This window comes from Watersipora subatra, chromosome 2 (assembly GCF_963576615.1).
Source record: "Watersipora subatra chromosome 2, tzWatSuba1.1, whole genome shotgun sequence".
Taxonomy (NCBI): Eukaryota; Metazoa; Bryozoa; class Gymnolaemata; order Cheilostomatida; family Watersiporidae; genus Watersipora; species Watersipora subatra.
The window spans coordinates 59,185,303-59,213,110 of record NC_088709.1 but is presented as its reverse complement, the minus strand read 5'-3'; the positions used below and the strand labels follow the sequence as shown (position 1 = coordinate 59,213,110).

Sequence of the window (27,808 nt, the reverse complement as noted above, 5' to 3'; positions counted from 1 at the left end):
TATTAAATCGGCTAAGGGCAAGGATAACGTTGACGTCCCCACGTAAACCAACGACGTGCAATAGTTTTCGATCACCACTTTTAATCGATCAAGCAGATTAGCTTCTGCTCCTCATTATTGGGCCATTTTACGCCAACAAACGCTTGTACATGTATTATTCTTTCGTAATATTATTTCGTCTATTTGTCATCCTTTGGGGTTTGGGATTTCCCTTTTCAACAGGAAGCAGATTCGCCAAGATGCGGGAGTAATTATATGAACTTATCTGTCCAGCTCTCTACAGTCGGTAGGTAGCAACATGTAATTCAGTTGTCATGCCTCTGTATAAACGTTTTGAGTACTCAAGAGTCATTAGTACTTAACCATCAATATTAAATGCGACGATGCCTATCTGAAACTATAAGTCATGAAGTGTATGATTTAAATACAAGCTGTTTCTTCAACATATTTTAAAGAATAGTTGCTCATCAGTTGCTGGTTTTGTTTATGGTTCAGCATAGGATTTAATATAAATAAAGGAAAACTTATTGAAACAGTTTATTTGAATTATTTTTTGTGAGAGTTATTAATAAAAAACACAGTTCTGTCACCTGCATCAACATACCTGCCAACTCTCACGCATTGGGCGTGAGACTCACGCAATCACCCCAAAGAAAACATGGAAATGCGTGGGAAATGCGTGAGATATTTGCCCCAATTTCCACAATTTTATATATACTATCATTGATACATCAATTGCCCCAAAACCAAATCTCACGCATTGCCCCACTCTTAAGTTGGCAGGTCTGTGCATCAATTTAGTTTAGTCAAGGTGTAAGAGCGTGACTACAAAGATTAGCTTATTGTGTTAGATAAGGTAGTGCAAATAATTGTTGTTGTGGTTTTGGATCGCAAAAGAGTGACTTAATCCTGATTGACATTTCGGAGTCAATGAGCTCTTTCACCTAGTTATAGTTTCGTGAATATCAAATCAAGTAGCAGATATGTTAAATTGAACACCCGTGTGTGAGTCTTTCAGCTCCTATCCCTAATGCACATACCAACACATAATAAACTTTCTGCTTATATTAATACTCGTCAATATATTTTAGCAACATTTTAGATGTTGTAGTAGTAAACGAAATTGTAAGTTGATTTCGGTCAAATGATTCTTTTAAATGTTGTAGTAGTAAACGATATTTTGCTACTACAGTAAGGTCAGTTGATTTGTAAGTTCCACCATGTATAATGAAAAAATAGTTTATTTTAATATTCTTTCAAAATTAAATTGTGTGCTACCATATTTAGCACACACACACGCACGCACGCACGCACACACACACACACACAAGCTGGTATAACATAGTCAAATTTGTTGAATGATCTCATGATTGTTTTTTGTCTTTTGTTTAACCGGGACAGATTAAACAGATTTTGGTAATTTACATTTTCAAGAGAGGTTTAGCAAGAATATTAAAAGCATATGCATACTAGGCATATGCATACTAGGCATATGCCTACATGCATTATAAAACTGGTCATCATCAGTACTTCTGTTTAGAGCTGTGAGCTCTTCATTCGACTCACCATAGGTGACTGTCTCCAGGATTACCTATGAGCTGACCTTGTCTGTATGAAATAAAAATAGCTTTTATTTTAAAAGGTTGCTAAAAGTAATGGCTTCAGAGTCTGTAGTGTGCGGATATTGCTTGGTGAAAAATGAACAGCTGGTTGATCCAAGGTCACTTCCTTGTCATCATGTCCACTGCTACCCTTGTCTTGTTGGGGACTTTGAGGCTAATAGGATCGTCAGATGTGGTACCTGCAAGTAAGTTGGAAAGTAATTGATATTCTATAGTTAGAAACTTGTTTTTATTTTTGTCTTTCTTTCTCAACATATAAAACACTAGCGACTACAATGGATCTCGCTACCGTTCTAGTAAGTGGGGATGAGTCTCGTTCACCTCAACTGTGTTTACTAACAGTGAGTGAATGTTAGTGTTAAGTGCAATAAGCATCTACCTCGCTGATTGGTTAATCTAAGGACAGCCTTAGCTAATCATATCATACCTTAAAACAACATGTATCGACAGATTTATTGGCATGGCGTACGCACGACTGATTTTTATATAATTCAACAATTAGATACCACAACCGTTCCGTAAAATTTAGCAAGTATTACAGTCTGTTGAATCATACAAGATAGGCTGTAGTTAATTACTACATTCTGATCTACTGTGTTATTGATTACTGATGAAATTAAACAAAGATAATTGGTTTTATTTATTTTACTAATTTGTATTATTTTACTACTTAGTTATGTAGTCATCCATTCAATTTCAGACGACCCTTTTGTTGTCCCTGTATGGGCAATTACTCAAAGCACAAACATGAGGCAAAATTTGCTAAAGTTTTTATACTTTTCTGTTACTTGTCCAGATTTCACACAGCTAGCATTACTGAGTTAGTTTTTGACAAGTCACCCCTCTAAAACTTTAAAAAAATGTCAATTCAAGGAAGCATTGAATGTTTTTTTAATATTAGTCTACTGGATTTGTTAATCTCTAGCGATTTATTGGATGAAGTTTTCTGTCAAAATTATTTGGAGGATGCCTTTAATATGAGTGTGCTGCAAAATTTATTATGGCTTAGCTATTATCACTAAGGCAATAGGTACTATGTTCTATCACTATGATTTTAAGTTTCACTTCAATTGTGGGAAATATTGTTGAAAATGGCTTGGTCATGATTACATATTCACTATGTTTCCATGGTGCGCAGTACTGCGAAGCAGCCCCCTTCGAAGTCGAAGGGGATTGTACGTTTCCATGCTGCGCAGTGGTTTTCAGCAAATTAGCAGAGAAGAGAAATTGTATTAATCGAATCGCCTGATGGAGAAATTGAATCGATCATGGATACCGAACGTCAGAAACAGTCGTTTTATGCTTCTGTCATCATAACTTCATGTCATCATAACTTCATAACATCATGCTTCATGTCATCACTTTTATTTACAATACACATTCACAAGGTTTTACAAACCTTAACACAATTTTTTATAAATTAATAAATTTTTAATAAGTAGTTTTTAAGTAATATATTATTTAAACGTTAATTTAGGACTTGCCACCTATTTTTCGAAAAGTGTTGGCATCGATAACAAAGTCTAGGAAAGTAATCACCTCATCATCCTCGTGGGTGCAGACCATAATTAAATATAGGTGAAAGAAGATCAGAAGAATAGAAAAAAACCAGATTAGCGAGATAACATTTGTACTAGTTCACGGCCCTCGAAGAATCCGTCTCCACGGCATGAGAGCTATGCGCAGCCACTGCGCAGCCACTGCGCAGCCACTGTGGCAGCTGTTTCCTTGCTGCGAATTTGCACTGGCTTCGCACTGATCAGTGCGCAGTGATTTCAGTGCGAAACCGCCGTTTCCATGATTTAGAGAAGGCGCCACTCCGAAGCACTGCGCATCATGGAAACATAGTGATTGAAAATGACTGGAACCTTTTACTGGCTTGCCATGTTCAAGGTGTATAAGTAGGTAGACAAAGGGTTTTCTAAGTTCACGTCAAATATTTCTGTTAAGATAGGATGATTCCTAAAATAATTGTTAGTTTCAATGTGATAACAAATAGATATAAGTGAGTTAACATGTTATTATCTCATAATATCGTGTCACGTAATTCCTTGAAAGCCACATTTTCACAACTGAGTAGGCCTTTGCACCCAATTTGCTAATTTGTTTAAACACGTCGATGACAATTTCAATTCATGTTCTACATGGTTAAACATGGTGTTTTAGAGCTGTTTCTGATGTGACATTAGCGAGATTACCGCCTGTGATGAAGAGAGAAGACAACTTACAAATTTGTGACACTTGTTCAGACAATAAGACAGAAGAGTTAGCAGTGAGCTACTGCACTGACTGTAGCAAGAAGATGTGTTCTAAACATTTAGAGGTAAGTTATAAATTTTTAGAATTTTATAAATGGATGCCAACTCCATGAACTCAGCTACTCATGCAAATGTTTCTAATTGTGAAATACAACGGTTCAAGTGTGGGTTCAGGTGTAGGTGTACTGACAAATTGCCAGGGCCTGCCACTCATTGGACACAATGATTTTTATTTAGAGCGTACTTTTACACTTTCATTGCTGGTTCAATAACTATTGAGAGCGAATCGTCATGAAGATTTATAGCTTTACAAATATAGTGGCTATTGGTGTATTAGTTTTTTGTGGGAATAATAGCTACATAGTTATCTGTGTTTAATAATTTATCTACGTGTACATACACACAAAATACATTGTAATTTGCAGTTGCCGCAACTAGGTCATATTCGTGGTTTCTTCTTTTGTGTTTGTGTTTGATTGAGTAACACTATTACCAGTTGCAAAGACCGCAATGTGCTTACTTGTTATTTTAGTCTGGATGATTATTTGGTTGGTTTGTCAAGAAGTTAAACCTTTGAGTTTAGAACGATATTGGCAATGTTGAGCGAAATAAACAGGTGAATATTTGTGCAAAAATGTTCCATTTGCTGCAACGCAGTTGGTGGTATTATACTTTTTTAGTCACATCATCAGATCTACCCTCTACATAAAGATCTCCTTGACATTAAAGATTGTCAAAAGAAGGCTAAGGGTATGGTGGAACGTTATTGCGCTACACATCAGGACAAAGCAATCACAATGGGATGTTTGACATGCTTTCAAGTACTTTGCCCGACTTGCCTGGATTGTACCAAAGAGTGTGCCTATGGTAATTATCACTATCAATGGTTTCCATAGTTTATTAGTAAGAACTCACCTTCACTTGGTAATATAATTTTACTATATATTTAGTATTCTAATGTAGAGCGTACCACAAAACACTATGTATGGTTTCAGAATAATTTATATTTTAAATATTGTTTTTCATAAATTATCCTTTCTTCTCACTTATTAATTCTTTTTCTTTTCAAAAGCATATATTCCTATTTGCTAGGTATTTGATCAATCCATTGGCTGGGGTTTTTCTGGTTTCCATCTGCTCTGTACATTTAATCGCTATCGGTTCTACTGTGGTTTGAGCAGAAACTCTGCAACATTCTGTCATCTACTGTGGTACTATATTTCTCTATGCATTGCAGATTTCTTATGCATGTCCAGCAGATTCCCTTGTGATGATCAGTAATAATATTTTTGCCTAAGAAAACTCTGTCCTGATCTCCACACGGTCTTTTGTCTAAAAGTCAGCGATATAGTTTTCTGATTATTGAACTGTTTATTACTGGCTTCTGTTAAACCAACTTTTAGAGTAGTAAAAAATTTCATCAGCAAACCTCTTTTACCATTCCCAGATTTTTTGCTTTGTTTCAAGTCGAACTTGTTTCAGGTTTTGCCCATTCTCCTGTCACTTTAAAAAAATTGGTGAAATTGCTAAAAGACAAAAGAGATGAGATAAAAGTCAAAGCTTGGGCTAAAGAAGGGGAGTTAGCCACTCTTCTCAAGCGCAGTACCAAGGTCCTGACAGACTATGAAGAGAAGACTAAGGAGCTTGTTGATCAGCTGTACAAATCAAGAGATAAACAGGTAAATATTTCTCCTATGGAAAATAATAATACCAAGCATTATATGTATTCTCAAACAATCTAATATTGTATTATTTTCATTGTGTACACGGATATGCTGAAATTCTTTTAGAGAAACTTCATTGGTGCATCGCTAAAAAGTTTTTTCTGTTTTACTCTATAGTCATCTTGAAAATTAAATATCAACTGCTTCGTAAGTGGTAAAGCATCTTGCTCTACAAACATGTAAATAAATACCATGAAACCTTATTTTAACCCTGTGTCGCTATTTGTCAACTCTTCTCTTAGAATGGCGTTTCTTATATTTGACGTTCAAATAAAAGTCCCTTTGTATTTTTCAAACATCTTGCAGAATGCTGAGAAGATAGATTTGACCGCTTCACAGGTAAATCGATTCACAGATACCTATATTTTCTTCTTTGGGCGGTGCAACATTAACACTTTTGAAACGCAAGAAGGTAGCCAACTTACCCTCAACTTGTCATAAACCTCTAAATAAATATTCACTAGGAAGCTGATACATGTCTCTACTAATTGATATCTGTTGCTTATGATTAACCTACGGTGATCTTACAGCTTGTGTTGCAATTTCTTAGCACTTTTAAGTTTTTATTTCAAATACATTTAAAGGCATATTTTCATTTTATAACTTTATTTAACAAGGTTACATAACCAGCACATTGCACTTATCCATATTTTTGCTACAGTTTGCAGCCAAAACTGACTTTTTGCCATAGAACAGGAGTTACAAGCGTTGATCCATTGTAAGCTGAGTTCAGATTACCACAATCGTGCTATCAAATAATGTGCAATATATCTGCAAGTTTTAAAATAATAATTGACAAGTGACATAAACCTTAATTATAAAACATGCAAAACAAAAATTATCATATTAAAACAAATATTAACATCGTCTGCTCGGCCAGTTACATTTTGATTGTTGCTTCTGTTTGGAACCATTTCATGTTCTTCTTACTGCTCAATACAATTTGCAATGTCTACTGACCTCAAAACTATTATCTGCGCAGCTGAGCCAATCAATATTACATCTAAACAATTTTTAGCAGAACAAAACTTTTACGCGATGCCATTTTGATTAGAAGTTTTTAGCGTAAATAAAGACAAACTGTGTGTAATCAAAATAGCCTCAAAAACTAGCTTCAAAATACGTAGTAGCATATTTTCCATCGTAAATGCGAAAACAGTTTTCCACATACATCGAAGTGTCAAGACCTTATTAAAAATGAACTACTATTTGCCTGATACAGTTACTTATTATTTCTACGATGTTGCAATCAAAGTTTTTATTGAATTATTATAAATCGTTCAATTAAATGGTGGCGCTCTGTTTTCAACCCTTTTGTTATAGTTTTGCTTAAATAAAAGCGGCGTTCACATAAAGGTGCCTTTTAAATAAAGGTGTCGTTCAAATACAGGTTTACGGTAGATTAAAAACAGTTTCAAACATTTTAGTGCATTAATTACCTCTGTTCATGCACTGTGTATTTTCTTTTCTCAGCTACCAGAGCTACGTAGGAAGTACGATGAGCTAGAGAGAGAGCTGGTAGACAACAGGAGGACCTCAAAGGAACAGCTAGTAGAATTCATTGAGAGGGATATAGGAGTTAAGATTACAGAGATGAACACACTACTTCTGCTACTAGATGCTAAGTTCAAAGAGTCACATCAGGTGAGTACAAAATTAAAACTGACACTTTTAATAACTCAAACATGAATTGTAATATCACGTTATTTGAGGGACCTGGGTGAGCATAGTTTGGTTTTTGCTATCATCAAAGTTTGTGTATATCTCTCAAACCACCATCTCATGATAATTAACCTACATTTATTGTATCTCTGCTCTTGGTGAATGAATAGTAATTTTCTACATGTCAAAAATTTCAGGTAGTGTATTCGGTCTCTGGCCAATGCAGCTTTAGATTTACACTGTACCTTTTGGTGCCCTGTTTTTTCTCTTTTGATGTAGAACACGACGCTTTTTGTCCCCTTAATACGACATTTGTTTTGCATACGACATCAACGAAAATGCGTCTCTGAATTCAAATTTAACGGTCGGTGTATTGAAATTGTTTGAATAACGAAGGTGACAACATGCTATTTGCCAATATTTCTCCGCAATGACACAAACAGATACGATGTTCACTCGCTTTCAGTTCACCATTCTTTCTGCATTTCGTAAATGCTCAATACTGCGTGAGTGAAACAAAAATTGTTGAAAAGTAAGCAGTGAAAATTTATTCTACATTTTAGCTTTAATATAATAATTACTGTAAACTTTAATTCATTATCTATATATAACTACATATAAAATTTTAATTGATTAGCCATGGTCCTAAGATTGATAATCATGTTAAAAGAAGAAGCAAGACTCATAACAATAATCATAAGCAGGTCATAACCACTAAATACACTAAAGTCACTATAAGTAACTATAGTTACTAAGGTTAATATACTTTTTACTAGGGGGTATTTGCATTAGATAATTACTATGAATTTCTATACCCTTCTATATGACATTTTTGCCTTGCGACGACAACACCCGAACGAATTAATGTTGTATGGCGGAGCTCGACGTTATGGTCAAACTTTAGGTTTCAATGCGTACTCCATTCCAGAATGCTGTTCTAAAAATTATTTGTTCAAATTCCAAACTATGTTCCCCATTTTAATTCATGTAAACTTTTATTCTGTCGGAATCAATAAAACAATTTTGTAGATCTCTCCATATCATAAGATAACAAAGTTAGCGATAACAGTCACAATGTGAAATGCAGTGATTATCTCATTAAAAATCCATTAATATATTAGGCTTTTGTTAGGGAATATACTGTACTGCTGTATCTGTAGCAACTCGTACCCACTGATTTGTCTACTCATAGCCGTGTTTAGTGCCTCCTAATTATGTTGGCTGTTAACAAAACTTACAGCAATTACACAGTTGAAAGAGCTTGACTTGCTGATAATAAACAGTTTTTTATGTCCAGGAAATTTGGTGTTAAAGAAAGTAAGCAAAACACCAAATGACAACATTTTGACATATCCGTGTGTCAGTTATAATCAGCTAGTAGCTGAATCTCTATCATTAGTTTAAACTTGCTGTAATATTGTCATCACTTACTAGTCTTATTCTGAGCTGTATGCTTCTACTCTGTAAAATGGTATCAATACTTTCTTCATTGTGTTATACATACACCACTTATGATGGTATAACTTTCTGTACTATAATCATAGGGGTTAATATGCATGGTCAACATGTACTCGTTGTGCTACTCGGCATTGCCCGAGTAATAAAAAATTCTTTGCTCAGAAAATTGATTTGTCTTTAATATATAACAACATTTGCCATTCTAACTTTCCGACTGAATATCATGAAAAAAGTGTTTTGTGTAATTGAAATAAATTAAGAGAGAAAATGTAAACAACTGTAAATTTTTCAAACTTTGTCAAATAACCTTTAAACTTTATATCATGAGGAAAATGTTTCATGCAGGTCAAATAATTTAACAAAAATAAAGCGACAATAAAAAAGTTGTAGATGTGAATGTGAAATAATTAGCAGGTAATGGCTAAATGAAGTCGGTTTGGCAATGATTACAATAAAATTTGATTCGGTAATTATACATTTAATACGAACTGAGAAAATAGAAATCCTGAAAATGTAGAATTAATAATAGCAATTCTTGCATAGAAGTGTATGTGTGTGTGTATAAAAAGATTACTGCTCCACCAGAAGCTATCCATCAAAACGTTGAATACGACAATACGGGGACATTGTAATTGTCCACATGGGAGGAATTGGCCTTGACCCTAGATATAGTAAATGAACCTTACGAAAAATATTTCTTAACAGAGGCATTGTAACGTTTGGTCGCATCGATAAAATAATCAGCGTGCGATGTGGCTATAGCTGGATCGACAGATCCACAGACGGACGACATACTTTGAGAAATATATACATATACATGTATATATAACATTATGTAAATGTGTTGTTTTCTATTTTTAGGTAGACCTCATAAAAAGTTTCACAGAAACATATAATGAGATCAGGAGGTTTATCGATGAAGATCTACCTTCCTTAACATTAACAAATCAGAAATCACTCGGTGCTCAAGGTATTCCATGCATATTTACCCTTTCTTTATGCAGCTGACTATAAAGAGCCTTCTTTCCGAACAAATGGTTTTATCAGATGTCCTTTTTCGTAATATTTTTGAACGCATTAGTTCACTTCTGATGTTGAAAGTATAAAGTATAAAAACAATTGTTTTATGTGTAGTAAATACGCCTTGAGATTTGTAATCACAAGAGCAGATCGAGCAATTTCCTCGGTCTATTTTACAGTATAGTTCACACATCAGACTATTTATTAGTAATTGTTCGTTCAAATAAATTAAATGTTTAACAACTACATTATATCTGATAACAATATTTAATGCCTTTATACTCAACTGCCTCGCCTGTTCATGCAAAGTTTTTAAAAATGTCCACTCTGAGTTTTATCAGAGCAGTTGTGGTTCAATCGCTATATTTGAACCGAGAACTGTAGCTCTCAGCAGTGTTTATTTTGTCTAGTAACAGTTTCCTTGGCGCCTGTATCTAATCTTATGTGGATAGCGATAGATGAGAGAAAAGACTTTTGGCCCTAATTAGAAGTTGAACTAAAATTATAACTAGTTATCGCTTTAGCTTAGACATAACGTCTTTCAATGGTCAGTGTTTACACAGAGTACAGCTTTATGTCACCATTGGTTTTTATGAAGTATTTTCAAAACATTGGGTTCTAGCATACTGTGTTCAATACTATTCTTTTTAGCCTGAATGACTTTGTCAGACTATTATCATATCAAAAAGTGGAATAAAACAATTTAGTTTCATCATCTGGTTCATTTTACAATTCTACTTTTGGTATTATTTTCAGATACAACGGAGGAACTAGAGTTAAAGATAGTAGATGGTGCTGCTATATCTGTCTTCCTACTCTCCCCTCCAACATCACTTAAACTCAAAAAAGAAGTACCTGTGTCATCAGCTTACTACACAGTTGCTCATACTAACGAATTCACATATGCTGCCGGGGATGGGCCAACTCTATATAGAATAGATGAGTCAGCCAACTCAGTAACTTTACTCACATTACCAAAAATATAATGCATAGATGGACTGTGTTTGTATAACGGGAGACTGTATACTGTAGCTTATCCATATAAAGTTCTAGTAACTGATCTGAATGGTAACCTAATTACTAGTTGGAGTCTGCCTGAGTCTGCTAGTGACTATGTCAACAAGCTGGTTGTAACCGGAGATAAAGTAATAGTCCCTGATAGCTCTAACAAATGTCTCACAGTCTATTCACTATATGGGCGGGTTTTTAGACACATTTCTTGTCCACAAAAAGGTAAATGAAGTAAAATGGCTCTCTGTGCTCCTGACAACAAATCTGTTGTTGTATCTTCCAACACCACGTCCACAGTTTTCAGAGTGAATATAGCAACGGGAGAGACAATGTGGACTTGTACAGCAGTGGATAATCCTGGTGGAGTAGCCTGCTATAAAGGAGAGTACATACTAGTGACACCTCTGAACTCAAAGCGTACAGAGATACACATGCTACAGGCTGATACTGGTAATTGACTGTTTTATTTTATGTTTTTACTCTTGTCAAAATCCAACATAATAAAAAGTCAACTTTCAGTTTGTTGATCATTTGATCATTTGTCAATTTTTAACTTTCTTTTGAGATCCTTTTTTAAAACGGTGCAACTGGATGATTGACCTGTGTATTCTACATTTGTATTTGTCAATTTTTACATAGTCTGCTATATATTTCTTTCATTTGGTTAGCAGAATATTTTCACATAGAAATACATTCTGTACGCTAACTCGGATATCTCAAGCTTATCACTAGAAATTCAAGTTCAGGTAAGGAGTAGATCAGGAAATCATTACGGTTATGAAAGTGAAGGAAATGTCATATTTAAGCATTTTGCATGTAGTGTCTATCTAATGCTAGGCTATAATAGCATAGCAGTATTCTAGCAATTGCAATAGATCTGAGCATGTCGGGCAAATGTAGTAATGGTTAAATGCTCTGAGGGCAAAAAATCACTAGTATGAATGAAACGGAATAAAATATATGTGCAACATTCCCAATAATGGAAAGCTCTAAACATCAGTGAATCCATGATACATCTTAGCAGACTACCTCCAAAATGTCATTCTTTTAGATTTTACTATTCACTCGTAAAACTCGTTTTACTAAAAATAATCCCACGACCAAACACAAGCGAAGCAATTGTTTGGGAGTTTTATGATAAATGCATATGTGTACGCAACTCACGAAAATTATTCATTAACACCGTCGCAAACCCTTGTACTGAAATCTCGTCAACAAATTTAACCATTTTTCAAGGAAGTCGTTTAAGTATAATAACGCTACAAAACAGGTATAAACCTATTAGAATATGTTACCAAGTCTTGGAAATTTGTAGACAATATCCTAAACCTAACCCATCTGATCGGATTATACATAAATAGGCAGATTAATTTGGCCTAAAATCGTTATTAAAACTTGACAAGGCTTATTTTTATCAAAATTAAGACAGGCCAACGAAACATCGATAAAGCTGTGCGACAGAGAACAGAATTATTACCTCGTGCCCATTTCACGAAAAACCCGTGCACATTTCACCAGTCTATGGCGTTGTCCAATTGCCGAAGGTTTCTGTAATTAACGCAGAAGTACTGAAAAGTAATCTTTTCTTTTTTTGCCGATTTCAAATTAACTGACATTTTGGACACTCATAATGAGTACTTTGGTATTCCAAGTGATGTCCAAAGCAGTGAAAGTAAATTTTTGATAAGTGACATTTTTTCTAACGATTTTTATGAGATTATTACAATATTTAATTATAAGAATAATAATTTGATTTTATAAGATTTAATTATAAGAATAACTATTCGAGTTTACAAGATCAAAGTATATAGTGACCAATGTTGGGCAATATGCTACTGTTATTATTTTTTCTAAATAGTTTTGTTAAATAAATTTTCTAAAAATCTATATAAATATCACAACTTCTTGATAATGGTTGCTATGACATTTTGAAATATAAACAAAATTGTGCACTGGTTTTCTATTATTACTGTATTACTATACTAATAATATTGGTTATTCTAATAATATCAGTACATTTTACTTCTAATATTGCATTTCTCCTATTGTGGGGGAGAGATTTAAACATATAATCGTTTCCTTTCATTATTGTCGTTTGTCGTACATAATAACACCCACACCCAGTACATTACAGCTACCATTGCAGTTATCCTATTGCACTGCAGTGCCATTTGACTGCTAATATTGCATTTTGTCAATCATCAGTACCCTTTCTTTTTTCTAATATCACTTTGGTCGTAGGCTGTATGACAGGGGAATTTCTAGTAATATGTAAGTTTTATATAATTTTACAGGCAGGTATCTGGGTAAGCTTACAGACCCGAAACCGAGGACTTCCTCTCAAGTTACTGATTTGTGTGTCTCAGGAGACAATCTGATCATACCGAGACCCACTGAGAAGACAGTGCTACACTATGAATTAAGGTAGAGGCTGGTAGAATTAATCACAAACGTTGGACTCAGTGGATAGAGTCTTCCATATGTGCCAAATATTGTCTGCTCAAGAATGAATCTTTGAAATTATTTCCTTCTCATCACACAATACTATTTAGTTGTTTGACTTCCTTACAATGTCCACTAAATCTACATATGCAACAAAATACTATTTTTACTCTGCTAACCACAACTGGTTCAAGTTTGTATTACCAAAGCTTTTTAACTCGCATCGAAGAAGTTGATCAACAAGGCTGTATGTTGTATATTATCTTTTAGGCACAGTCAAAATTGTTCCGCGAATGAAAGTTTTCATAAAATTTTCACGACATGATTTTTAAATTTTTTTATTTGCTTTTGTGCACTTTTAAATTTGCGCTTTTAGTCATGACTCAACAATTTTTAATTTTATAAGCAACAATTGTTAGCATTTTTATTTTGTCCATTTTGGGCTTTTTGCCTTGTTTTAGCATAATTTTATATGGTGAGCTGTATTATCATATCAGTTTGGGAGTTGCTTCTGCCATTGTTCAGCGTTCCTTTAGATGCTTATAATTGTTTTCCTGAAAGACCAAAATAACCTTCTCACTTTTATCTCTGTATCCTTTACAGATATCTTCATTATATAACCTTGACTTTGAGCTAAGCTCCATGTTCTGCAATGTGTCCTGTGTTTTTTGGAGTCTATATATTTTCTGTTCTCACTTTGATAAATACTTTTGTATATTCTAATAAATTGTTCCTAATATAGTAGCACTAAAAGTTCCATAGGATAATAACATTTTATATACACAAAAGATTTGGAACAGGGACACTATTAAAACTTCATATTTAACCAAACTATCTAGAAATTATATGTCAGGTGTGACATATCTCTTTGCTCACAAGATGGCTGACTAGATTTATCAAAATTGCTTAGTTCATTATCACTAAATAACCTAGCACAGCATTGAGCTGTGCAATGAAATATGCATTTAAGCTTTGCCTTTTTTGCAGTCACATTCAACCTAATCCACACAGCTGGCTGAAATCAGTAAAGTCAGTTAACTCCAGATGACTTCTGTCACCACTCTCTAACACCAACGGAAGGCTGAAATACCATCGACCTAAATATGGAGCTTTTATCTACTTAAGAATCTGGAAAGTGGCTTTACCTATTGCGTATTAACCTTTTATTAATCTTTACCAATGGCTTTAACTTTTATTGCTTTAATTTTTATTGCTCTACCTTTTTATTGCTTTACCTCTTCTTATTGCTTTGATCCATAACCTAATTCAGGATCTTATTGGTCAGTCAGTGGTCAATCAAATCAAACCTGCATTGACATGGTGATGGAAAAGTGGAAAGAAAACCTTCCTAATGGGAACTATTTAAAGATATTTTACCTGGATATACAGACAATTAGAATATCAGGATTTTGCTTCATTTCGGTGATTTGTGTTCCAAAATTGACTACATTAGAACTTAAATCATAAAAACTATTGAATGAATCACAAGTGTTCTGATGCATAGTTCACTCAAACAGTACAATTCCTGTAACAAACTGGGTCTTTGAAGATCTTTCCGGATGCATATACAGTATCAGTTTGTATTTTATTATAATTGTGACACTGCTAAGACTGAAAATAGCAATGTTCAAAAAATTTCAAATGTAAATTCTACATGCACATTGTATATACATGGATTACAATGGAAAACTGTCAAAGCAAAAATACTTGAAAATAGATAAAGTGAAGCATTTGACACTGAAAAACAGTAAATAATATCATGGTTATTTTGAGCCCTAGGATGAAAAAGCAGAATAAAGTGAAACATACTGGCTGGTTTTATCAAATCAGTTCACTAGATAAAGTAAGGAATATGGTCGACCCAAAGCTACTAAGGGTCTTCTTAAATGGACAACAACAATAACTTAAAAAAAATTTCTTTTAACAAAAGTAAAAATGTAAGAGTGTACCAGTTAGAGATATACTTTAACGCAGTTAAAAAAAAACATAGTTTATAATTGTACTGCACACCTCTCAAAATGGCTTTGATTTCTTTACTAACTGAGCATGGGGACCTTGGTAGCAAAAACATTTTAGAAAATATGATTCAGACTGGCATACATTGGTAAAATGCAAACTTGTTGCACAGAGTCATGTAGTATGAGACAATAGGAGATGTACAATGTTATATCAAACACACAGATACATAAAAAACGTTGAGATGCAAGATGAGGAGACACAAATACATAATTATTTACTAAGTTGCTAATTAATAATACACAAAAGAATGTTTTTTACCAAAATTAAACAAGAAATTACCTGAACAAAACATGCATCTGCAAAAAAGTATTACTCATGATATTTGCACCTAAAAAAGAGGTCTCATCCATGATCATGATAATACTCAATAAAACACATTTGATATGTGATATATTTGTGATTTTATTTCAAATCCTCTGTTTAACATTGATCAGGCTCGGTGCTACAAAATTGCAACATCCGATTCAAGGTGACCATAAACCAGTCAGCTGGGTGGTGTAAAGGTTTTATAGCAACTATTTTTGTTGCAAGCATACATTAGCTGAGCTCTGGTAATTTTGTCTCAACTGAACTGGATAATAACAGTGCACATTGACCAGAAATAAACAAGTTTGTTTTTGGTTAATAAATTAATATTATATTTATTTCTTATACTAGCATTACTAAAATTTGAAAAACTTATCATCTCGTAGCGTTGCCATTGCGAGAAACACTTATTTTGTCACACTGATAACTTTCGATTTATAAACAAACTGCAGACAACAATTTAAAATTTATGCAACAGTTGTCAACGTTATGCTATGAGTGCAGTCTACAAACGATTTAAACTCCATTGCTAGCCATTTAAGTCGCATGTATTAAATTTGCGAACTAGCGATAGTAAGTTAGTAAACTTAAAGGTTGACTTGCAACAAAATTCACATTACAGTTATTTGGTATCAAAGGATTCACCATGTCTTAATCTGTTGTGTTGTCGGTGCCAAATATGTGGAAAGGTGATTACAAGCTCTTAAAAGCTCCAAAACGAAAAGCCGCCGTAGATTGGAATCTCTTTTTTTCGATGACGTAATTATGAAATTTGGTTATCGTCTTGTCACATGATGTTCTCACGTGGATTGAAAGGCCAATAAAAAGCTCAATATAAAACTTATCGTAGCACTAGTTTATGACAAACGCATCGGGTATTACCGAAGACCCCAGTATCAAATATAGATGCTCGCTAATTTACAGTTTTGTTTTGATTTGGTCTAATCGGCAAGTCGTAATCTGATCATGTGACCCAATACTTCGCAAATATTTTTTGCAGCACTTTTCGATTATCACAAGTGACCAACAGGCTCGTCATGATTATCAGAAAATGATATGTACTCCTTCAAGCTAAGGCTAAAAAGTTAAACGAATTTATGCGGTAAGTTATAGGATATCACTGCTAAAAGTGACAGCATTACGACGACGATAAAACAGACGCGTAACAACAATAGACATGGTTTTATTGAATACGTGAAGTATATTTGTAAAAATATTTCGATGAATAAGGTTGCACGAAACAGAAACCATCTTTCACACCTACATCAAATTTGAGCCGTTTTGGAAAGAGAATGCAAACTATGGCGGTCTCGTGTGGCTGCGATTTTCTGTTCATATTTGAGCTTTTAAGAGCTTGTAATCACCTTTCCACATATTTTGCACCTAGAACACAACAGAGTAAGACAAGTGAATCTTTTCATATCAAATGACTGTAATGTGAATTTTGTTGCAAGTCAACCTTTAATGCTACATGCATTTGTTGTATTTTTAAAGTTACATTTATTTAGGCCAAACAAGTATGCTCTTTCAAAATCTGAACTCTACTTAACTAATAGAAGCTTAAAACAGCTCTATATCGCCTCGCGAAGCCGTTTCTTTGCAAACCGGAAATAATAAAACATGGCGCCGCATAAGTCAAACGAGTGCTGTTTTCCTTGACACGATTGAAAATAAAGATATATATGATACTTTCAAAGATTATTTTGGCATTGTAACTAATGCAGAGCCATCTGATAAAAAGGAAGGTTTCGATGTAGACGATTTTCCATATTCAACTACAGTGCACCCCCGAGATACGATGTTAATTCGTTCCAGGGTTGGCATCGTATGGTGAAAAATTCGTATATCGGGGTATATAGACCATTGTAATTAAACAATGCAAACACTCCCTGGTGAAAATCGTCAAATTTTTTTCATAAAAATGTGTACATATTGACAATTAGCAACAAAATAGTATGTTAACTTTAGTAATTATAGTTACCTACAGTAACTGTATTGTATTTAGTGTATTTTAATGGTTATGATCTGCAATAAAACGCAAAATTATAATGTGTGTACCAAATGCATAACGTACGGTAAGGAGTTCTTGCCTTCAAAAGGTACGCATAACATAAACTTTGAATTCACTTCAAGTAAGTTTAGCTTGCTAAACCTACACTTGAAACTAAGTTTTAGTATGTATCAACTTTTTATCACGAAATTTTATCCTTCAGCAATTCATATCTTCACTTTCACTATAAACTTTAGCCTATCTGTTTGAAACCTTTTTCAACCTAAATCAATAAGGCCGAGCGATGCAGTTATAGAAAGCGGCCCCTCGCACACTTGACCATTTAATGGCTACCGAAAAGAAAAATAAAATTTTATTTTCTATACAGGACGTACATACCTTTGGAGTAACGTGGCTTTAGCTGGTACATGTAGCGAGTAAAGCAGAGATGAGGCAAAAGCGTATCAATGCTAATTATGGTGCTGTGCACTTGAAAATAAATTTAAAACGTAATGAATTGGAATTTTTTAGTAGGCTAAAAGAAGTTGTCCATTCCTGTCCAATTCTACCTTTTCTACGAAAAAAATTGATGGTGCAATGCAGAAAATTTCTAGCTAGCGCTTGTAAAAGGATCCAGAGAATGTGGTACAGTAGTTTGTCTTGTATGAAATGTGCAAAAGAATCAATGTAACTATACATACAAAGTTTGTACGTATTTATACCCTAGGGGGGACAGGGCTTTAGCAAGTTTCAGAAAGTAATGTGGATGCTTCAACTATCCTGAGTAGCTAGTTATATGAGTTACATACATACATACGATGAATTGTATTCACGTAGAAGATAACAAGCCCATATGCAAAGACATGGTTAAACAAGAGAATAAAACATAAAACCAAAAGGAAACAAATAAAATGACTAAAATATGAAAAACATGCCACACAAGAGATAAATAATATATATTATACATGCATTGTTTTAATGTACCAGTCCACATCAGTAAATTAAACACTTAAAATATTTCTGCGAATGTGGGGTTTTCCGTATCTTCTACATCCTTGCCTTTACTAAATGGTTGCTCCTTTTGAATGCTGATCGCGTGCATGACCTAGCTCATTCAAATCTTCTGTCGGAAGCTCTTTCTTGTGCTTGCTTTAATGGAGTTCTTGTTTTAATAATAATTGCATAATAATTGCAAATGCTGATTGGTTGCGATCATATTCCTTGACAATGTTAATAATACGGGTCCCTTCTTATTTACGACATCCAACTTCGTTGACATAGAAATCAATTTTTCTTCGTTTTGTAACGTTTGGATCGGTCTCAGATTCCATAGATAACGAATTAAATGTAGATACTTGTAGTTATATACGTATGCTGACTTGAAAGTTTATAGCAAAAGCTATAATAACGCTACAAATGAATATTTGCTCTCGCTTGTGCATTTTACACGAAATTTTCCATGCGGATATGAGAGAAGTCGATCATCGTGTCTCTTCTAAACGTTCTAAGAATGTTTTCGGCAAACTATATTTCGGTGTCTTTTTTATTTCGACGTGTGTTATGAGCACACCGACGGCCAAATTTTAACTCGGGCGAAACTTTTCTCAAATTCGTATGGTGAAATAAAATTCGTATAGCGAGGTGAAGATATCACGATGTTTGACTTCGTAAGGTGAAAAAATCGTATATCAGGGTAATCGTATCTCGAGGGTGCACTGTAATGCGGAAGATGATTATTGTCAGAGTTGGAAACGGTGAAAGTTAGAGTCTGCCGCAAACAGCGTAACAAAGATCAACGACCACGCTAAGATTGGCATCACAAGAATTCCGACGCTAAAATAAGAGCGTGAAAAACTACAAGGCTAAGAATGCATTAGTGTTGGAAGCACTGACAGGCCAGCTTGAGAGTCAATATGAGAGTCAACGGAGATCGGAATGTAGGTCAGCATGAGAAACTACAGAGATAGGAGGCCGAAGCAACTGATATGGCATCTAGGAATGCATGATTGATTGAAGCTCTGACAGGTCAGCGTGAGAAACAACCGGGACTAGGAATGCATCTGCGTTAGAGGCATTGGAGCGTTACTAGGACAGCATAAGTTATAGTAGCTTTGAAGCAGTGTCACCCCGCTGCCACAAACAGCGTAGTGAATGATGTGCTGATGAAAATACCAAGCATATGAGCCATTTAACCATTACAGCTGATAAGAGACATTAACAAGCATGATAGACGTACCCCCTCCCCAATTATGATTATCAACATTACGCATGAAGGAGATGTGTGACCATCTACTAATCAATTATAATTGTCACCACTACATATGAAGGAGAACAATACATCACGAGAACTATCCAATGTTATTTTGCAGAGTGACAACGAGCACAAGCAGGGGCACATATACATCAAACCACCAACCGATAGAGTATTTACAACACTTTTCTACTTTATAAACGGCAATCGTTTTCGGCATTGGCATTGTAACTAATGCCAATGCCGTTCTGTCCATCTATCTATCTGTTTATCTGTCAGTCCGCTTTATAGAATACCATAATTTTCGGACTATTAGCCGCTACTAGGTATCTAGGGCGCATTAACGGGTATCTTCGGTTAGTACACCCCTCTAATACATAACCTATTCATCGTTTTTACATAAAAATCACGTCACCTCCGGTTAGCGCGTAGTAATTTAAACGCAATTAATATTTACTGCCAACGTGTACCGAGAAGGTCGCGTAAACGTTTGTTTCTTGCAGCCACTGGCAAAACGCAATTCTCACCTACTGAATTTCCACATTGAAAAAGTAAGTGCTTCTTATTCAATGTTGTAATGTCTATGAATTGCCACACTTTCAATCCATAACGCTTTCACTTGCGTCCATGTACAAATTTAGCTATCGGCCTACTGCCAGCCATTTTGCCAATATTGCTTCATGATATTTTTTCAATTTGAAACTCTATCTAGAACGTTTGTTTTATCTGTGTAATCACAAAATTCTGAATCGGCTTTAATGTCATCAACTCGGTTTATTTTCTAACTCGGTGGCATTTCCACAACTTGGACAAAAAATGGTTCTTTTTAACCACTTTGGGTGCAATTTCATAATCCAAATTTGCGTTCAGGTATAATTAAATCATGATGCTCTACAGATTGACATGGGTCAGCAAAATGTCATTTTAACCATAGAAGCACTCACATTTTCACATAGAACACCTATACTTTTTGGAAAGCAGAGTAAATACTGTATCTGATTGTATTGTCTTTATTGCAAAACTTAAAAAATAATAAATGTTGAAAGTAGGATGAAATAGCGGTTTTATTAAAGTTCGTGTTCTACGAACATATTTGACTATTAAGGGTAGCATATAAATGTATAAAATTATATTTGATAACAAGCAATTAAAACATTATACTTTGTATGAAATGCAATCTACAGTCTCTTCCATACCTATTAACTTATCTTCGGCACCACTCCACTGGAAGTCTGCCATTTTTATCGCTGAATTGAAGCCTATACGCATCCACTACTAGCTACTACGCGTTGTTATTAGCTGTTCGCGATGTTGGACTTTGAACGCAAATTACTTGATATTCTTTCATTTGGCCATAGCTGTTTGACCAGTCCATTGTCTGCAAATATGTCTGAAGGTCATGCTTAGTTTTGTAGATATTTTGTAACTGTAAGCAGGCTTTAAACATAGATGGATGAGTAATGCAACTACGCAAAGCCTAAAAACTGGCTGATGAACTGGAAAGGAATATACTCGAAGCCGCCATAGCGGCGCATGCATCCGAAGTGGTTAAGTTGGAAATTCTCAAACGAAGATTTAAAATTAAATTTTAGGCTAATTTTATAGAAAAATCTTTGGACAACACCGTCACGACCATAAAAGTCTTAAAGATTGTTGGTTATGTTATCAACAAATAATAAAATGCTAGCAATTGCTGGGAAAGTCACAAAAATGTGTTTACGGCGGCCGACCATAGAAAGCGCATGAATGAGTCTACTTCAGTGAAAGAGTTGAAAACGTTAGATTTGCCACTGTTTGTGATGGTAAACATGTTCATTTCCTTGTGCAGCTGAGTTACTTTTACTTTTGTTCCAGCTAGGAGTACTACAGAACTACAGCTTCTACAGAACTTGCACGGGCACTCCGAGCGTTGCGATGGGCAACGGTGAGAAGAAAGCGAGCTGCTTATATTACAAAAAAGCACACCATCTCATTCAATTTTAAAAATACTTGAAGCAGTACAATGCCTCCCAAAAAGCCTACTGCCCAAACGCAAGAACAGATTGATTCCCGTAGAAAAAGAGACGGAATTCGCAAAGCAGCAGCTAGACGAGCAGAAACTGCAGAGCAAACACAGCAACGCCCACAGCGAAACGGAACTGCTACTGCAGCTGCTAAAAGTGTAGAAACTGCAGAGCAAACACAGCTGCGCCTGCAACAAAACAGATTAGCTACTGCATCTGCTAGAAGTGCAAAAACTGCAGAGCAAACACAGCTATGCCTACAACGAAACAGAATAGCAGCTGCTAGAAGAGCAGAAACTGCTGAACAAATACAGGTACATCGAGAGCAGGCCAGAATACATGCTGCAACTGCTAGAAGTGCAGAGACTACTGAGTCAACCCAACAGCGACTCAAACGGCTCAGAGCAGCCGCTACATTGGCCAGATGTGCAGAAACCTCCGAGCAGATGCAGTGGCGACAAGAACATTATGCACTAGCTACAACAGCTGTTCGGCGAACTGAATTTTCAGAGCAGATGAAATGGCGACAACAGCGAGATGCACTAACTACAACAGCTGCTACCAGAAGCTGTGTATGGAGAGAAAACTTCGCACTTGACTACAGTCCTGCAACACAGTGTAGGGCCAAATTTTTCTATGAGACGAATGTCCAAAAATGCTCCAGATCTAATGCCTTACGTTAGAAAGGCGAGAGGCCATATATTTAGTTTATATAGTATATTCTATTGATAATAAATTTTATCAACACGAACACATTACTGCTGCACAGTTTGTATATACAATGTTAAAACACAGGCTATAGACAAAGAACTGGTGAGTCATGATTAGTGTTTCAAGCATGTAGAAGTCTCAATTCAATAAATGCTGGCGATAGCTTAGCAGTGCAATAGCAAAATATTTTGTATAATTTCTTAAAATATGTAAATTTAAAATATGTAAAACTTTTTAATACTGCCAGTTTGAAGAACTTCAGTTTGCCTAGCAATGTCAATTGCATTATCAGTTCTATGTACAAAATTAGGACAATTCTGATTTGAGTGGTTCGAGGCTGATGCATTGTAGACTAGCTGTAAAACACATTGCATATTTCCATTGGTCTCTCCAACATTATTGACATGTACGACTGCAAATGTGTATGCAATCAGATCAGCACAAAAATTTCAGTAGATTGCATATTTGGAGTTGTTTTACAGTATGAAAGACAACTCTCAATAAAACTATTGCTTTACGTAAATCTGTTCCCGAGCACGGGTAATGCAGCTAGTATATATATATATATAGCTTATCACATCATTTATTATAGATAAAATGACTTTGTGAAGTCGTAATATAATTGCGCATAAATTTTAATGTTATCAAAGACAAAAAAAGTTACTTAATAACTGTAGAATGCATCACATGAAATATGAATATCTCTTTTACCTTATGTTAGATAGATAACTATACGTGTAGCTGTCTCAGGAAGAGTATTATAGCAAAATTCATTCTGTACGAATCAGCTATTGACGGTTTCAAGTTATGGCCATTCTTGTAGAAATTATCGGCTTAGCCTCTTAGCTTATTGACTCATTAGCTTATTGGGATTCCCAACATCGTCATGGAATCCCACAAAGATAACGTCAGATATCAGTGGTCTGAAAGGAATGCTGGTTGACATCGAAGTTACTAAAAATAGACATTACAGGAATGTTGTGAGATACACAAGAATTAGCCTGGGCATGGCTCTGGTGGGAGATTGGGAGAGAGAGCCTGGGACACATAGCGAAAAAAGGTAAGATAACTTCTACAAAACGAGCGACATATGTTACATATGACGCTCAGACTGATACTAATGAAAGCGTGTCGATAGATTCAGATTTGTCTTGTGAAAGGCCTTATGTTTTTGATGGGCTGTGTAGTTATGTAATACCCCGTTTGATAACAAAACGATAAGAACCATAGGTTACTATTCTCTTGCGTTTTCACGTTTGCATTTTCATTTCATATACTGATAAAAAATGGAGCGATTCAAAAATTATCTATCAAAGCTAGGCATAGTCACGCTGAGACCAAAACAGTCTCAAGCTTTACAACATATTATCGCAGGTATTGACTAATTTATCGTTCTTCCTACTGGCTTTGGAAAGAGTATTTGCTTTCAGATGGCACCGTTTTGCAGTGGTAGGTCCGAGTTGTTCATAATAACTGTCGCGAGTAATCACAATACTCGCGAGTAAAATAAAACTGAGATTACTTTTTACTAGATAAACTTTTCTTTACTAGCAGCGTGCGATTTATTTCTGTTGTTCCATTGCTATTCGTTTGTGGTATTGTTATTATGAAAATCTTTTATTCAGTTGATTTAATTTTTGATTATAATTAAATCAAAACCTAATTAATTAAACATATGAAATAGTATCACTCCTATGATTGATTTATTATGCAACCAACATTTCATACTTACCAACCAGCGTTTGTTTGCTGCCAATTCAGATTAAAATTAAAACATAATACTCGCGAAGATCATAAAAAAGACCGTCACATGATACTCCTTCGGAAATAACGATTGTTATTTTAGCGACTGCAGAAGTCGACTTTTAGAGTTGTCTTCCTCGCGTGTTGCTATGTGTTCCAGGCTCTCTCTCCCTATCCCCCACGAGAGCCATGCCCAGGCTACACAAGAATGAACTCAGGCAGCCAATGACACTTGTCAACGATCTGAGAATAAGTATATAAGGAGGAGCTGGCAGCAGGCCAAAACAGAGCGTAACTAGCAGCGAGCCAGAGAAAGGCGGGGCAACTGGCAGCGAGCCAGAGAAAGGCAGGGCAACTGGCAGCGCAAGCCAGACATAGCAAATTGGCAGCGAGCCAAGCAGAAAAATGGGCACATAAAGAGAGGCTAATATAAGCCATAGAAGCCTGCAGCAGACAGCCTGCAGAGGATCACCCCATTAAGGAGGAAAACATACAGCAGAGCAATTTACCCCAGGAGTTGGGAAGCCAGGATAACTACTAAGCCCTGAAAGAATAGAATTCATTCAGCTTCCCTTGCCAGCAGAAGGAGCCATCACTACACGTCGCTTCACTACAAGCATCGCAGTCACGTAACTATTAAACCTAGAAAGGCTGCAACTAATAGGGCTAATTATACAAGAGTATTGTTATTTTTGCTTTGGCTAGTTAGTATTGCCAGAATTACTGTTATTTTTGATCTTCTAAAAAAATAAAGTTTGCAGACACTGGAGAACAAACCACTGGTACATTCTTGTTGTCTATTACAATAATTGCCTACAAGTAGTAGTAGGCCTTGCATCTCAATACTACTTGTTTTAAACTATGCTACTTGGGCTAATCATTGCAATAGCGAGCTACTGTGAAAACAAAATGCAAGGAGAACTATAGGAGTGCCCATCTCCATTGATTGAGTTGTTATTTCAATTTGGCATTATAGCAGCAGTGTGAATTTTGTGGGCAGAAGTGCCACTTTGTCTGCGTTCAGAATTTGTCTTGGGAGAAATTGAACTCAAGGTCCAGAGGCTAACCATTACACATAGAACCATAAAACCATAACATTATTGCACTCAGAGTAAATACACAAAAACAATACAGTTTTCATTATTATTTCTAAAATTCTAAAGTTAAAATTCTTATTTAAATATCAATTCATTATTATTATTACTTTTCTCTTAAATATCAAATTTAAATATTTCAAATTTTCTCCCTTGACTTTATGAAAAAATGATTGCCTAAATAGAAAAGCAAGAAGCCTTTAGAGTTCAGACAACATTAGGAAATTTAATTCACAAAAGTAAACTTCACGCGGGTAACGAAAAATTTGACCTTCCTAATGTTAGATTGCCATCATAAAGCTTAAGTCAAGCTAACTTTGCGCTATCTATTCTCATATAGCTAAATATTTTAATACAAGTAATGCTTTTGTTTAGCTATTTATTACATAGCCATAGCTCAGGCTTGTATAAAGTAGGTCTGAAAGGCAACAGTGCAATACATACTATGAGAGTGAATAAAACACATATTGTGCTATTATTCATACAGGAACATAACAGAAGTTATTGGCGACAAGGATGGGATATTCTTTAGCAGTACAACTGAGATTCTTACAAGAATGTAACCCGGAACCTATACAGCATTCTCAGTGTATTCAAATATGTCTTCGGAAGTGGATAAGTTAATTGAAGTAATTACAGCTCATCAAGAACAACAACAAGCTTATCTGGAAGAAAATAGGAAACTCATGGAACTACTGGTGAAAGGTCAAACCGAGACAGCAGCTAAGCTAGCACCATCGGCAGCCAACCAAACTATTGACTGATTACATGAATCAATATGACACTTTTGTAGCAGCTCACTCAATACCTGAAGAGAGAAAAGCTAATGTGTTCTTAATTAATCAGTCACCTGTTCTCTACAAACAGATCAGCAACATGGCTTGCCAACTGGAGACTCCAAAACTTATAAATGAAGTTACCATGGAGGAAATAGATAACTTTTTAAAAGAACAATATGATCCCACACGATTTTTAGTACGCGAGCGTTATAAATTCTGGAGTACCATGAAAAGGAAACCTGGAGAAACTATTCATGAATTAGCGAATAGAATTAGACAGGAAGCGACCACATGTGACTTTTCTATTATTGATGATCCATTAAATGAAGCTATGAGAACACGGTTTGTCTGCTCAGTAAATAATGAAGCAGTTCTCAAAGCAGTGTTCAAAGTAAAAGAAACTGAGCTATCTTTTAGAAGAGCTATTGAAATTGCAACAGAAACAGAAGATGCAGCCAAGATAGCCAAGGAAACCATATATGGAGAGCCACAAAAAATCAACAAGGTACAACCAGATCATAGAACTAAGACACCAACAGGAACTTCAAACTACAAAGAAGCAAGACAGACAACTTTCAATTGCTACAGATGCAATAAACTGCACATACTGCTAAGGAATGTCCATACAGATCTGCTACATGTAATTTTTGCCAGAAGTTAGGACATCTAAGAGTTGCCTGCCGAAAAAGAAAAGCAACTACTAATAAAAGGCCTATAGCATAGAAATCTACACCAAAACAACAGCTTAAAACTATTCGAAGAATACATATGGAACAACTTCAAAAGAGTATTGAGATAGAGGAACAGATCGTAGAGATGGAGTTAGATACAGGAGCCTGTGACAACTTCATCACTGAGGAAGTCTGGTGTAAACTTAGAAAACCTGTACTCTCTACAACAATGACAAACTACGAATCTGCTTCAAAACATCCGATTGAAGTAATTGGACAGTGCCAGCTGAACACTAAAACTGTAAAGGGAAATCATATTGCTTTAAACTTCGTAGTTAGCCGGGTTCCAAATCTCAACCTGATAGGAAGAGGGGCAATCAAACTATTGGGGATATTAATAGACAACCTGCTCAGTCAACAAACTACTACGACTTGTAAAGTAGTAAACCAGGAAACAGCTGACAAAAGTCTACAACAATCTCGCGAGCAACTCTGCAATGAATTTCCGGATCTATTTAACAACAATCTAGGCTGTCTAAAGGATTACGAGCTAGAAATAAAATTCAAAGCAGATGCAAAACCAGTATTTCACAAAGCTCGACCTGTGCCATTTGCTATTCAAGATGAATTAAATCTAGCCTACAAAACTGGAATTCAAAGAGGAATTTGAAAACCAGTAACCAGTATAAGTTTTAACTAAAGGTAACTATTGTGTGCTGTTTAATTCCAAACTCTGAGATGTCAACTATAAATTATATACGCTCCTTTTTATAAAGATCTTCATGACAATTGGTATGATGCCAAAAACTTCTCTAACTCAAAATTTTCTCAACTCAAGTCTTGTCGAAATAGATTTACTTGAAACTATAACGAAAAATTACTTACACAAAATTGATGATAACTGGACAAGACTTAAAAACAATGTAATCAGTTATCAATTATTATAACCAAATGCATACATGCCTTATGATTCGAAGGATCAAATATCATAAATTTTATGAATGTTTCTCCATACTAGAGTCAGCCAAAAGAGTTAATAAACAT

The 27,808-nt window shown here is 35.2% G+C and overlaps 2 protein-coding genes across 2 annotated transcripts; both read left to right on the top strand.

Moving 5' to 3' along the window:
• Positions 1-253: 253 nt before the first annotated feature.
• On the top strand, positions 254-14,305 carry LOC137388610 (transcription intermediary factor 1-beta-like). Its single transcript, XM_068075089.1, has 10 exons — positions 254-286; positions 1,643-1,807; positions 3,789-3,945; positions 4,561-4,747; positions 5,363-5,559; positions 7,078-7,248; positions 9,586-9,694; positions 10,501-11,205; positions 13,050-13,179; positions 14,185-14,305. The coding sequence occupies exons 2-8, from the start codon at positions 1,656-1,658 to the stop codon at positions 10,728-10,730; spliced, it is 1,203 nt and encodes a 400-aa protein (XP_067931190.1). The 5' UTR covers positions 254-286; positions 1,643-1,655; the 3' UTR covers positions 10,731-11,205; positions 13,050-13,179; positions 14,185-14,305.
• An 11,885-nt stretch (positions 14,306-26,190) lies between these two features.
• LOC137388389 (uncharacterized) lies at positions 26,191-26,754 on the top strand. The gene has a single exon (XM_068074874.1). The coding sequence runs from the start codon at positions 26,191-26,193 to the stop codon at positions 26,752-26,754; it is 564 nt and encodes a 187-aa protein (XP_067930975.1).
• Positions 26,755-27,808: the final 1,054 nt, after the last annotated feature.

Excerpts from the sequence above, each read along its gene's own strand:
- LOC137388610 (XM_068075089.1), top strand. The coding sequence starts at position 1,656 with ATGGCTTCAGAGTCTGTAGTGTGCGGATATTGCTTGGTGAAAAATGAA. Across the intron at positions 1,808-3,788 it reads GTCAGATGTGGTACCTGCAA|AGCTGTTTCTGATGTGACAT; the intron begins GTAAGTTGGAAA and ends ATGGTGTTTTAG. Across the intron at positions 7,249-9,585 it reads AGTTCAAAGAGTCACATCAG|GTAGACCTCATAAAAAGTTT; the intron begins GTGAGTACAAAA and ends TTCTATTTTTAG.
- LOC137388389 (XM_068074874.1), top strand. The coding sequence starts at position 26,191 with ATGGCTTGCCAACTGGAGACTCCAAAACTTATAAATGAAGTTACCATG.